We start from the raw sequence: 12,889 nt of genomic DNA, 5'->3' as shown, positions 1-12,889 counted from the left end.
ACTGATTTATGTTAAAGAGGTATCCATTCATCTCAATAAGTTTACTAAGTTAAGAATGGTTGTCTACTTTTGTCAAATGTCTTTTTAGCATCTACAGGAGAAGTGATTTTTATCTTTTACGCTTTATTAATGAAGTTAATATAAATGTAGAATTGAACTACCCTTTCATTCTCATTTAACCCCACAAGGTTATCTTATGATGCTGTTGGATTTAAGTGTTATTCAGCTTTTAAGTATTGATAATGTAATCACATGTGAGATTCATTCATAGTTCTTCATTTAAACTTCATTAAATGTGATGTCACTATTTTTTATTATAAAACTAGAGGCCTGGTGCATGAAAATTCATGCACTGGACGGGGGGGTCCCTCAGCCCAGCCTGCCCACTCTCAGAGTCTGGGAGCCCTCAGGAGCAGGAGGCAACCCGGCGATCAGGGGAAGGCAATGCCCCATCACACCTTTGCTGCTGCCACTGCCGACAGCACAAGCCTCAACCAGCCCTGATTACCTGAGCTTCGGGCAGCCCTGGATGGCTGGGCATCTGCCATCCAAAGCTTGCCTGCACCTCGGGCTGGCCCTGGGTGGCTGCGGAGTTGAGGAGACTGGGGGACTCCGGAGGCAGGCACACAGGGTGAGCCTGGCCTTGCCGCATGCCTACCACCCCAATGGGGTTGAGGGGACTGGCCGCCACCATCTTTGAAGGCGTGACAGTCAATTAGCATATTCCCGCCTTATTGGCTGTGGGTGCTGCCATATTTGCGATGGTGTGAGGGTCAATTAGCATATTCCCTCTTTATTAGATAGGAATAGAGGCCCACTACAAGAAATTCGTGCATGCATAGGGTCCCTAGTCCTGGCAGGTGATCAGGGCGGGGCGGGGTGTTCCTTCCCCTGGCTGCCAGTTGCCGACCAGGGCTTTCCTTCATTCTATGCAGCCTGTTGGCGGTCAGCGCACATCATAGTGTGCAGTAGAACTCTTGGTTGGTCGAACTCCTGAGGGGACAATTTGCATATTAGCCTTTTATTATATAGAATGTGGATTCTTTTCCTTTTCTCTAGCACAGTGTAAATAGTATTGGAACAATATATTATTTTAAATACATACTAGAATTCCCCTGTGCAGGCTTGCACCTGAAGGTAAGGGGAGTCTATGCTGCTGCAGTACATAGTCTCTCTCTTTCTCTGCAGGTTCAGGAAAGCTTGTTGAGACCACAACCAAGACCCAGACTATGAGTCACCAATCAGACAGCCTCCACAAGCCCTGTGGCCAGATGAAGGACCAGGGCCTCAAAACCCAGAAGCCCCACCCCAAGGTAATGGAGCTGATCATGCGCCTGCGGCAGATCGTAAATGAGTACATCCTGCAGCTGGAGAGCAGGCACCAGCAGGAGGACCTGCAGCAGGAGAAGCAACAGCACAGTCAGGACATCAGGGATCAGGAAGCCATCCTTGTCCATTTAATGTGTGAGGTGGTCAAACTCTTACACTCCGGAGCCTCAAGTAGCCTGGAGCTCCAACTGCCTCAACTATCCCAAGACTCAAGGGGTGATGCTGGAGGTGGGCAACAGGCCCAGTCATCCAGGGAGCCTGACCAGCTAAGTCACCAACTAAGTGATTTGAAAACTGCATTTATCAGCTGTGACCTTTCCAACCGTGGGATTGACGTCTCTGCCTTATACCAGTCCAACTTCCAGGACTTCATAGCCTACCAAGGAGACAAATACCATGAGGACAAGAACACCTTGGTGAGGATGTGAGTGGTGGGAAGGGCACACTAGAGAGGCCCAGTCACTAGGATTTACGGAGTCCTGTACCAAGTACTGTGCTCTCTCGCTTACTCTTCCCGGCCTTATGAAGTAGGTGGCATTCTCTCTTTATGGATAAGAGGATGGGCACAAAATAGAATGACATGCCCAAGAAAGGTGAAGGGCTGAGACTGGGTTCCCTTCTTCCCCTCTGCTGGCCCTAATCCCCGCTCTTACCTTCTAGGAGTCACTATGGTCACAGTAGAAGTTGACTTGTTCTCATGGGACCCAGTCTAGAAATGATAGTCATCAGCCACGAGGATACAAAGATTAATGACATTTCAACGAGCACTAAGGGGATACCAGGTTTGGGTCCTCTGGAAAGCTGTCTTAAAGACTGAATCAGCCAGAGATAGTGGGTTGTGGAGTCTTCTGGGCAGGGGGGAGGGAGGGAAAGATGGGAGCAACAGCATGTGTGAAGCTTTAGGTGGGAAGGGCTTGGAGTGAATGGAAAAGGAGGCCCATGTGGATAGAGTAGGGACAATGAGGGCTGTGACAAGTGTGGACAGGGGTAGGATATTATCCCAAGGGTGACAGGGAGTCAATGAAAGGCTTCCAGCAAGGGATGTTCACAACAGCTCTCCAGCCAGAGGGTGGGGGACAGAACAAGTATATCATCTCTCTGCTTCTAGCTGAGTGACATGTGCTTAATGACCATTTGCTTTTCTGGGGGCCAAATGAGTCAGGTACATCCTTGGACTCTGAGGAACTATAGCTCCTCTAATAACTTGAAAGGCCTGCACATGGAAGTGGGAATAACAAGAGATGGTATGTGGTACTAATGGATCTAGGCTCTGGGCAGGCAGGTAAGAGTCTGCCCATCACCAAGGTCATATGAAAAGGGTAAACTAGAGATTAAAGTCACTACAATTTACTGAGTCCTGTGCCAAGTACTGTGCTCTCTTGCTTACTCTTCCTGGCCCTATAAAGTAGATGGTATTGATCCTTATAGATAAGGGAATGGGTACACATAGAGTGACTTGCCTAAGAAAGGTGAAGGGTTCCCCTCTTTCTCTCTGGTTTCTTTCCCTGAGAAAGTTTCCTCCCTTTAAAGCAGGAATCATCACAGAACCCTTTTCTTAGGAGTTGTAAGAATGAAGGCAATGAATAAGAAGCACTTAAACTAATGATAGCCTATTGACTCTAATCAATAAGAACCAAGTGACTGGTCACTGGCATGTAATACAACTATTTAGCTCTATGGCTCTAAAGGGGGATATTTGCAAACTGTAGATTATGGGGCTGTGGGAAACTTTCAAACATGTAAACGTGGATTGAATTGCCTCATGGGACAGTGAGCTCTCCCCTTTGGAAATCATCTGAGAAGAGTGCTTTTTGACATGTTTAAAGGGTTCATCTAGGCAGGGCAGGAGGACTGATCTCAGATTCCTTCCATCTGCAGGGCTTCATTAACCTTGGCCTCAGTGAGAACAAGCTCTGCATTGATCTGCTGACTGAAAGGGTAAGCCAAGTTCTGGGCTTGCTGGGGCCCATATTCAGTCCCAGGCCCCTAGCATGTGGCAGCTATAGGAGTGGGACTTAGGCGATTGGGAAAGGGAGTGGGGAAACAGCTTCTAGGATAGCTCGTACCATCAGAGGTATTCTTTGGATGGGTTTATTTTTGGTAGACAAGGGAGCCACTGGCCCAAGTTGTTGGGGAGGTTGTTAATTAAGCAGTTCTCAGTAAGTTATCCATTTGTGTGATCTGGTAAGAAGACGAGGGCCTCCTACATTCAGGAGCATGCAGCATGTGTGCCCATTGCCCTCTGGGAGGCCCTGTGGTGTAGGGCAAATGCCCACCTTCATCCTAGGAGTAGGATGAAGACTATGGCGCTTCCCTGGACTGGCTGTCCTCATGCTTCATTTGTCAACAGTTGAGTCGGAGTGACATGAACTACATTGATGATGACCTTCTGCAATATCCTGATTGGAGAGGACATGCATTGTAAGTAACTTCCAGATCTATGGCCTCCTGGTCCACAGGCACCAGTTCTCAGGCAGGGCAGAATTCAAAGTATCAGATTCTTGGTTGGCTACCTCTGTTTCTTTCAGTGAAACCTCTAGAAAATGTCTAGAACACAACTTTAGGAAGCAGCCTGGTATAATAAAAATAGCCCAAGATCTCACACTAATTATCACCTCAGGAATCGATAATCTCAGTCAGTAACCCTAAAACATGAGATTGGGCGCCTTGCTCTTTGGATAAAGACTAAAGTCTAGATACTGAATATGAAAGGGCTCCTGGGCCTGAAACCACAAGATCTCTCTGGGTCTGTCTACAGCCTGAGGGAAGAAGTAGCCCGGTTCCTGACCTACTACTGCAAGGCACCTGAGCGGCTTGATCCAGAAAATGTGAGTCAGTTTCCCAGCCTCACTGCTGTCCTAGTGGAGAGATGTATTCTTGAGGGCTCTGCATTTTCTAAAGGGTCCAGGGAGAACCAGCAGAGGCCTTCAGGGCCAAGACAGAATGAAAGCCAATCGATTCCAACTTTGGAGGCTCCTGGTTCCTATCCCTACCGAGCGGGAGGGAGACAGAGGGACTAGCCCATCATACATGGAGATTGGTTTTTTTACTTCTACCTTTTGTGCATCTTCTTCAGGTGGTTGTTCTAAATAGCTGCCTCTCTGTCTTCTTGACCTTGACCATGGTGCTGTGTGATCCAGGTGGTAAGTTGATGAGCTCTGATTTCCCTCAGAGAAATAGCAGCACACAGGCACGGGGCCTCAGAGAAGAAGTCCCTTCCCCTAAAACGCTGCGACTCTCCTACACTGGTTATATTTTCCTACTATTTCTATAGGAGTGAGGGATTTGCATCCTCACTTTATGAGGAAGGAAATCATGAAAGAGTCCTTAAGGAGGTATGCCCTTGTTAATGGTGATGGTGAGAACCAACCCAGTATATTATTAGCTGGGATTTGGGGCTCAACTCCAATACAGAGAGCCCTGGTAAACTGATTCAAACTGTATAGAATTTCTATCACCTTCTCCTCCTCAAAAACAATGTCTAATGAGTTCTAGATCAAATAAGGCTGAGAGATCTGTTTTCAATGTCCCTCTTAACAATGTCCAAACAGGAGTCTCAGACTTTAATGAGCTTTGGCTGCATGAAAGGGAGTTTCCAAGGTGGCCAGTTTCATTCAAATCAGTGGGTCCTTGGTTAGTTCATCAATAAGGCCAATTGATGGGAAGAGAAGCACACTTGAAACCACCAAATGTAGATAACATGAGTTATGTGGAGAGAAAGAGCCCTCCTTGTGCAGGGGCCTCGGCCTCTGGTGTTTGCCCTGGAGCTGACTGGAATTTGTTTAGTGCCCACCATGCTAGCAAGGTAGGCTTGATTTGCACCTTGGTTTCTGAGCCATGCAGAGCACTGTTCTTCCTTTGTCTCCTTCTATTGTGTAGCCCCAAGGCAAGGACACTTGAGTTTTGTTCCCCAAATATTGTTTATAAGAATGGCTACCTTTTACAGAGCCTGAGCCCCAAAGCATTTCCCAAGTGGCAGGGATTGACCAAGTAACCTACCCTGTCAGTAGAGTTGCTGCTGGTCTAGGGACAGGTGGGTGTAGTGGTTCTGACCAAGAGACCCTGGACTGACAGCCTTGTCTCCCTGTGCTTCCAGATGCCTTTCTGATCCCCACCCCCTTCTATTCCGGCTTCTCATTAACTTCTGACCTGTATTCAAAAGTTGAGCTGATTCATGTCCACCTGCAGAGTAAGGTCAGAATGGGCCCTTTTCCTGCTCAGCCCACCCAGGCAATGAAATATTCTGGGGCATTCCAAGGATTATGGGTGGGGCTAGCTTTCCTGCCATATAAGTGATGATGGGATGAGGATGGAGAAATTAGCACAGACGGCATGTGGGGACTGGTACCCTAGGTATGAAGGCCAAGGATTGTTCACGTTTGTGGGAATGAGAGACCAAAGCTTAGAAGCTTTCAGATGGGTGGTCCTCAGGCAGTGTTTGTGTTCCAGATCACTGAGGCCAACACCCAACCATTCCAGCTGACTGTGGACAAGTTGGAGAAAGCCATGGTTGAGGCTAAGTCTAAGGTAAGGAGAGGACCATGGGTGGGGTGGGCACTGCTGCCCCTGAAGGGGGTTCGGTGCTGAGACTCTGCTCCAAGTTCCTCAGCAAGAGTGTGTGGGCTCCTTCTTCAGAAGAAACAGTGTCCCAGGGACATGTCCCTCTGAGCCCTGAGCCTTCTCACTGGCAGTCCCCAGTGCTACTTCCTGCTCTGCTCTGGGGCAGTATGGTAGTTGCTTCAGGATTCTCTGTAGACCTTGGTTATGTGACATATATTGGGTGTCCTGCCTGACATTGGCTGAATATGAAGTAGATGTGAAGGATTTGAGTTCATTGGGTTATGTTTGGTTCTTTCAGAGGAAAAAGGTCAGAGGTCTTGTTCTCACCAACCCCAATAATCCCCTGGGAGACATCTACTCTCAGGACTCACTGAAGGAATACCTGGAATTTGCCAAGAGGTAGGAGTTTACCCTTTGAAATTAAACAAATAGACATCAGTCATGGACAAGAAGTCGGAACCAGAAATACTTTTTTCCAACTATGCTTACTGCTTATTGTACTCTGCAAAGTGTTGTACAACTAACTAAAATGGGAATGAAGGAAAATGCAACTACATGCGACAGCTTCCACCAAACTTTCCCCCCCCAATTTCTTTCTAGTATTTTCCATGTGCAAACACCTATGTAACAATCATACAATAGTTTTGTTACTCATCCACTTTTTGTAGCAAGAGCACTTTTCCAGCCTCTACTTCCAAACTACTTGGCCTGAGGTGCCAGGGAAGAGAGACTGTTGGACGATGTGGGGTGAAGATGAAGACTTATCCTCATAGAACTTTATGTCCCATTCCTAAGAACATGTTCATATCTGACATGTCTGGAGTCCAGAAACAGCCCTGTTAGGAGTTGATAGTCTTCTATTCTAAGCCTCATAACTAACCAGACCAATTAACGGGAAGCATGGGGACAAAAGGAAGAACATTGCAAGTCCTGGGCTAGAATTTGACAGAATTGGGTTCAAGTCCCTGCTTCAAAACCTGCTGATAGAGGGTATTAACTTTGTCTCAGAAACTAGTTTCCTCGTCTGTGAAATGAAGATCATAGTACTGCCTCAGAGGGCCAATGGGAAAATAAGCAATGTGTGTATAAGTCTTAACCCACTTAACACCACAAAGTTGTCTCTGCTTGAGGATTGAAAGGTTCAGTAAGATTTTCTCATGTGTATCTTTTGGGTTCTATGCCTTCCGTAGCCATGTGTAAGGTCCTTTTGGGTGTACCAGCCCCCCTGCCTTCATGATGTTTGGTGGACGGGCTGCTGGGGCAGTAGGAGAATCTGATCTGTATCCAGAATTGACTATAAAGGAAAGTGAGTTAAGATGAGAGAGAGAACCTTGATGTTGTTTTCCCTTTTCTGCCTAACTTGCAGGCACAACCTACATGTGATCATTGATGAGATTTACATGCTGTCTGTGTTTCGTGCATCCATCCCATTCCACAGTGTTCTGGGCATGGAAAGGTGAGTTGGTCTCAGCTGAAGTAGGAATAAGAACATTACCTTCCTGCTTTTGCACAGTGATTTCATGTGTCATAAATTTACCTGGCTAAGTTTTAGGAATTGAGTTAAATGTGAAAATAAACAAAGTATGATCTTTCCTCCTAAGTACCTTTGATCTAAATACCATGTTGTATATGAGATATTTGAGGGCAAGGAAGAAATACCTCCATCTAAAATAAAGATAAACCTCTACAAAAGGTCTGGGCAGAGGACCTCAAATCCAGTTCCCCATTCCCACACACAGACCTTAAGTCTTCATCACTCAAATATTTCTCTATAACCTTGATTGTACTCTCTCCTCTCCAGCTTGCCTGACCCCAACAGGACCCATGTGATCTGGGGCACCAGTAAGGTGAGTCCCAATAGCCTATTCTTGGGTTGGGAAGGGATGGGAACCAAGAACATAAGGTATTCACTCCCTTACTCTCTTTTCTAGAGTTTTGGGATTTCTGGCTTTCGTTTTGGCACTCTGTATACCCACAACAAGGAGGTGGCCTCTGCCGTAGGTACTTTTGGCTTCCTCCACAGTATCTCTGGCATCACCCAGCACAAGCTGTGTCGGCTGCTCCAGGACAGAGGTACTGAGCTCCATCCAGACATCTCGGTGATCAGGGCCATGGGGGGATTCCTGGGTCTGCTTGGGCCTCTGACATGCCTTCAGTCCCCTGACATCCTGTTCGCTGTCTCAGGTGTCATGGTGGAGGACAGGAAGTTTGAAGGAAGGCAGGATGCAGCTCAGAGGGGGACTAGGGTGTAGACAGAAGCGGGAGTTGCTGCTCTAAAAGCCAGGATGGGCTTTAATTTCTGGCTGTCTGGTAGCTCGTGCTCCGCCTGGAAAAGGGATAGGCAATTATATGCAGACCTCAGGGGGGACTTCAGAAATCTGTCCTTATGTCAAGGCCTCTTTTCCCTTTCCAATATTCTGCTTGCTCAGGCAAAGGTTACAAAGAAACAAGCGCCCTGATTCCTCATCTATGACTTAACTTCATCTTCCAAGGTGGCCAAAGGAGCGCTGCCATTGGGCAAGTTGCTGTGGCTACATCTATGGCCGTTGGTTCTTCTGCCCCTTGGATCTGACATGAATGCTGGCTTCAGGGAGAACTTCCCCCTTTAGTGCCATGGCCCAAACATAGAGAAGGGCCCCTTCCTTTAATTCCCTCTAGTAGAACAGATGCCAGTCTAACAGATTTAAATTAAAAGCTGGGATATCCATAACAATAAAAGCATAATATGCTAATTAGACCGGACAGCCGAACGACCTTCCAGATGAAGCCACAGTGGTGGGAGCCGAGGCAGAGACAGTTAGGGATAATCAGGCAGGCAGGTGAGTGAGCAGTTAGGGGCATTAGGCAGGCAGGCAGAGTGGTTAGAGGTGATCAGGCAGGCAAGTAGAGGTGGTTAGAGGTGATCAGGCAGGCAGGCAGGCGAGCAGTTAGGGGTGATCAGGAAGGCAGGAGAGCCATTAGGGATGATCAGGCAGGGAGGCGCCTGGTTTGGGGTGATCAGGTAGGCAGGCAGAAGGGTTAGGGGCAATCAGGCAGGCAGGCAGAGAGGTTAGGGATGGTCAGGAAGGCAGGCAGGTGAGCAGTTAGGTGCTGGTGGTCCCAGATTACAAGAGGGTGCAGGCCGGGCTGAGGGACTCCCCCCTCTGTATACAAATTTCATGCACCAGGCCTCTAGTAATTAAATAAATGAAAGTAACCAAATAATCTCATTGAGAAAACAACTTTACTTTCATCTTTGGGTGAGTAAAAGGGTAGATAGGAGAAATCCAAAGACCTATTTCCCTACGTGGTGCCAGGCCCTTTGATATTTGGCAGAAACCTGGTTCACAGCCCCGTGAACATGGCTATCAATTTGGGAAGCACATGGGAATTACATGGGGAGCTTAAATGCCAATGTGTGGGCTCCACCCCAAAGATTCTGACTTAGGTGATCTGGAGATATAACCTGGCCATGAGGATTTTCACAGGCTCCCCTGGTGGTTCTATGTGCTGCCAATGCTGAGAACAACTGGGCTAAGATCATCACCAAATACCTCAAAGCCCACTGTGTGAGGTTGTAAGGCAGGAAGTAGGGCAGTGATGGCGAACCTATGACATGCGTGTCAGCACTGACACGCGTAGCCATTTCTGATGACACGCGGCAGCTGAGGAGGCCGCATGCCGAGGATGAAACATTTGCTGCTCCTGAGGATGAAAAATTTGCGAAATAATGTTTTTTCCTCAAAGTGACACACTACCTGAGTTATGCTCAGTTTTCTGGCGAAGTTTGACACACCAAGCTCAAAAGGTTGCCCATCACTGAAGTAGGGGGAGCTGTGAGTTCTTGCTTCCTGCTCATTTGACATCAGCAGCATCAACCCATTACAGGGGATGCCCTAACTCTTTGTGTCAGAGCTGTAAACTCAAACAGAACACTTCTACAGGTTTACTGAGAAGCCCAGTGTCTTTGCCAGAGCTGTAGGTAGGTAGGTAGGAGGCGAGTTTTGAATATGAATGCCATCAGCTCAAATATAGTACAGAGGCAGTCTTGGACAGAAATAGCTGCCAGGAAGTCCAGGTAGGGAGCATGTGGCAAAGAATTCTTGGCAGTTCTGTGCCAGAGGACCTGTGACAGCATTCTCCCCTATCACCATCCAGAATGGATTGACAACGTGTACCTGCCCACTAATCGCTCCCGGATGCAGGAGGCTTACAGATACATCACCAACAACTTGAAGACAATGAAGGTCCCTTTTCTCAATCGTGGCTCTGGCCTCTATATCTGGGTCAACTTGAAAGAGGTGAGCTCTGGGAGTGAGGACAGGTGTCCTTGGGCAGACCTGCCTGATAGGTCTTGGGCTCAGCTCTGTCCCTCTGCCTTCCCTAGTACCTGGACCCATGCACATTTGAGGCAGAGCAGCTCCTTTATCGCCGCTTCCTGGACAGCAAGCTCCTATTGGCCCCTGGCAAGGCCTACAAGTGTAAGGAGCCTGGCTGGTTCCGCCTCACCTTTACGGAAAAGCCCCAGCGCCTGGAAGTCGGTGAGTGGTGCTGACAACCCAATCCTGGTGTCTTCCACTCCTGTAGTCCAATAGTTGAGTCTTCCCTTATTGGCCTTTAGTAGCTATAGCTTCAGCTCATCTATACCATAGATGGTTTGTACTTCCATATTTTGATTAAGTTCCTTTGCAAACTGGGATTGCATGACCTGCCATTGAGCAGGGCACTAATCAGAAGTGGTCCTCTGCCCTGTGGGGCTGGAGTTAGCAGGTGATATAGACAGGCAGAGATGCTCATGGATGTCCCTGATGTTACTTTATACAGTGAGGTTCTCCTCTGAAGGTTATGAGCACATGGCATTCAGTTAACAATGATCTGTTGCATTTCACCACATGCTGGACACTGTTCTGCCTGCTTGGAATAGAGCAGTGAAGAAAAATCATTTTTTCATAAAATATTTGAGCTACTGAGGAGAATAGACGGAGGGAAGGGACACTAGAGGCAATAGAAACGTTGATGAGTCCAAGTCTATCACCAGGTTATAGGATTTTATATGAGACAAAGTGTCTTGTAGGCACATGCTGTGACATTGAAGCTAAAAATGAGCTATCAGGGATATGGTGGGTAGACTTGGAAATGCATCCCAAAGAAGGGTAGGCTGAAGTTCAACATCCTTGAAGAGTGGCTCCGTGATGGTCTACCATGACATGGGGATTTCTGGGGCCCACCTGAAAACCCACTAATTCTATTTCTCTCTATCTCCATTTGGATCCTGTAGCCATGGAGCGGTTCTCTGAGGTGCTAGCCAACGTTAAGCAGGATTGGGTAGAGGTACAACTGGCGGATGCAATGGCGGAAATTGTGTCCTCCCCCGTCCACCAGGCCGCCAGCTCATCCTCCAGCGGCTACTCCTTAGAAAACTTGGATCCCTTTTATTTTTGAGAACTTGCTTCTTTTTACTCTTTGCTAGCCATTGTGTGTGAGCAAAATGTTTTTACGGGTTGGGGTTGGAAATCCTAGAGTAACAAAGGGAGTTTTTTTGCCTCCCTATTTAATTGGGTTTATTTTTGTATTTGAAACCTAATAAAGTCCATATTCTCTTAAATTCCAGGCCCATTTTATTTCTTCCTCACTCTTCATAATCACCTTTAGGAACTATTAATTTTTTTGTCCTTTTTATTTTTAAATTCCAAGGCAGGTTCTACATGAAGAATAGAGCTGGAGAAGGTTTTCTAGGGCCGGGGATGCAGTGTCCCAGAGAACCCTAATGAAATCACAGCCCCCTTCCACACGAGTTGCCAAATGGCAGGGTGGCGATATAATTGCAGATGTTCCTGCTTCCAAATACAAGCTCTTTCCCTTCTTGCCTTTTCAAAAAGCTTTTAAAAGGAATCTCTGGTGCCAAGCCTGGGGTCTTCCATGTCTCTCTCTGGTCTCTTCAGCGGTTCAAATAACACCAGCCAGGAGTGTCTCTGCAAAGCCTTTGCTTATTGGGCTTCGGTCAGAACACTGAAGGGACACTAGAGGCAATAGCTCTGCACTGAATTAGACAGAGCAGCGACTGCCTTCATTTTAGAGAGGAGGAAGGAGCTTTCGGCGCCAACGGATGGCTTTGGTCAGTCACTTGAGTTTGTGATCATCCTCTCTTTTGGGTCCAGGTTTGGTGGTTGTTATTTTTTGATGACAATCTCCTGATTTTGTTTTGTTTTTTTTAATCAAAAAGCATAAGAACAAATGATTCTTCCAGGTTTTTTTTTTATTTTTCTCTACACATGCTTTTTTAAGAAATCAACGATGGCTAAGAAACAGAGAGGAATTCATTGGATGAATGAGGGAGCTCCTGGAATCAGAAAAGAAGGTACATGGCATCTTGGCATCTTGGGATCTCGGAAATGGTAGCTGATATACAATCCTCAAAGGCAGTTTGCTGTGCACATATTCACATCTATATACATATCATATGTATATCTTCGGAAAACATAGTCTAGAACAAAGGCAGTCAAGGCCCCTGCCTGCAAGACAAGCAATAATGTGAGAGCCCAGAAAGAACCATCACCCAACAATACTGTGATCTTGTTAAATTCACTTATTAGCTCTCATTGTTTTTTGTGGTTTTTTTTTGTTTTGTTTTGTTTGTTTTTTTTTGGAAGGGGGATTTCTTTGAATTTTCAATGTACACAATTTGCACACAAATGTATCATGTTGCTAATAAAGATAATTTTCCTTTGTCCTTTTTGGTATTTATTTCTCCGTTCCAATTGCATTGCCTAGAACAGTGGTCGGCAAACCGTGGCTCGTGAGCCACGTGCGGCTCTTTGGCCCCTTCAGTGTGGCTTGGCGTTAGAACCACTTCTTCAAAATAGACTCGCCCAGGCCGAAAACCGACTTCTGCGCATGGGACACGAAGTTTCAATCGCACTGTACGTGGTGTTTTGTGGAAGAGCCACACTCAAGGGGCCAAAGAGCTGCATGTGGCTCGCGAGCCGCGGTTTGCCGACCACTGCTAGAACCCCCAGTACAA

At 46.9% G+C, this 12,889-nt stretch overlaps 1 protein-coding gene across 1 annotated transcript; it reads left to right on the top strand.

Moving 5' to 3' along the window:
- The first annotated feature begins 1,229 nt into the window (after positions 1-1,229).
- LOC103291030 (probable inactive 1-aminocyclopropane-1-carboxylate synthase-like protein 2) lies at positions 1,230-11,310 on the top strand. Its single transcript, XM_028153592.2, has 14 exons — positions 1,230-1,745; positions 3,208-3,267; positions 3,680-3,750; positions 4,088-4,157; positions 4,406-4,472; positions 5,426-5,523; positions 5,779-5,856; positions 6,188-6,288; positions 7,256-7,345; positions 7,691-7,736; positions 7,821-7,962; positions 10,027-10,169; positions 10,256-10,409; positions 11,147-11,310. The coding sequence occupies exons 1-14, from the start codon at positions 1,230-1,232 to the stop codon at positions 11,308-11,310; spliced, it is 1,800 nt and encodes a 599-aa protein (XP_028009393.2).
- Positions 11,311-12,889: the final 1,579 nt, after the last annotated feature.

This window comes from Eptesicus fuscus, chromosome 13 (assembly GCF_027574615.1).
Source record: "Eptesicus fuscus isolate TK198812 chromosome 13, DD_ASM_mEF_20220401, whole genome shotgun sequence".
NCBI classification, from domain to species: domain Eukaryota; kingdom Metazoa; phylum Chordata; class Mammalia; order Chiroptera; family Vespertilionidae; genus Eptesicus; species Eptesicus fuscus.
The sequence above is the reverse complement of the archived record's forward strand: the minus strand, read 5'-3'. Positions and strand labels throughout refer to the sequence as shown.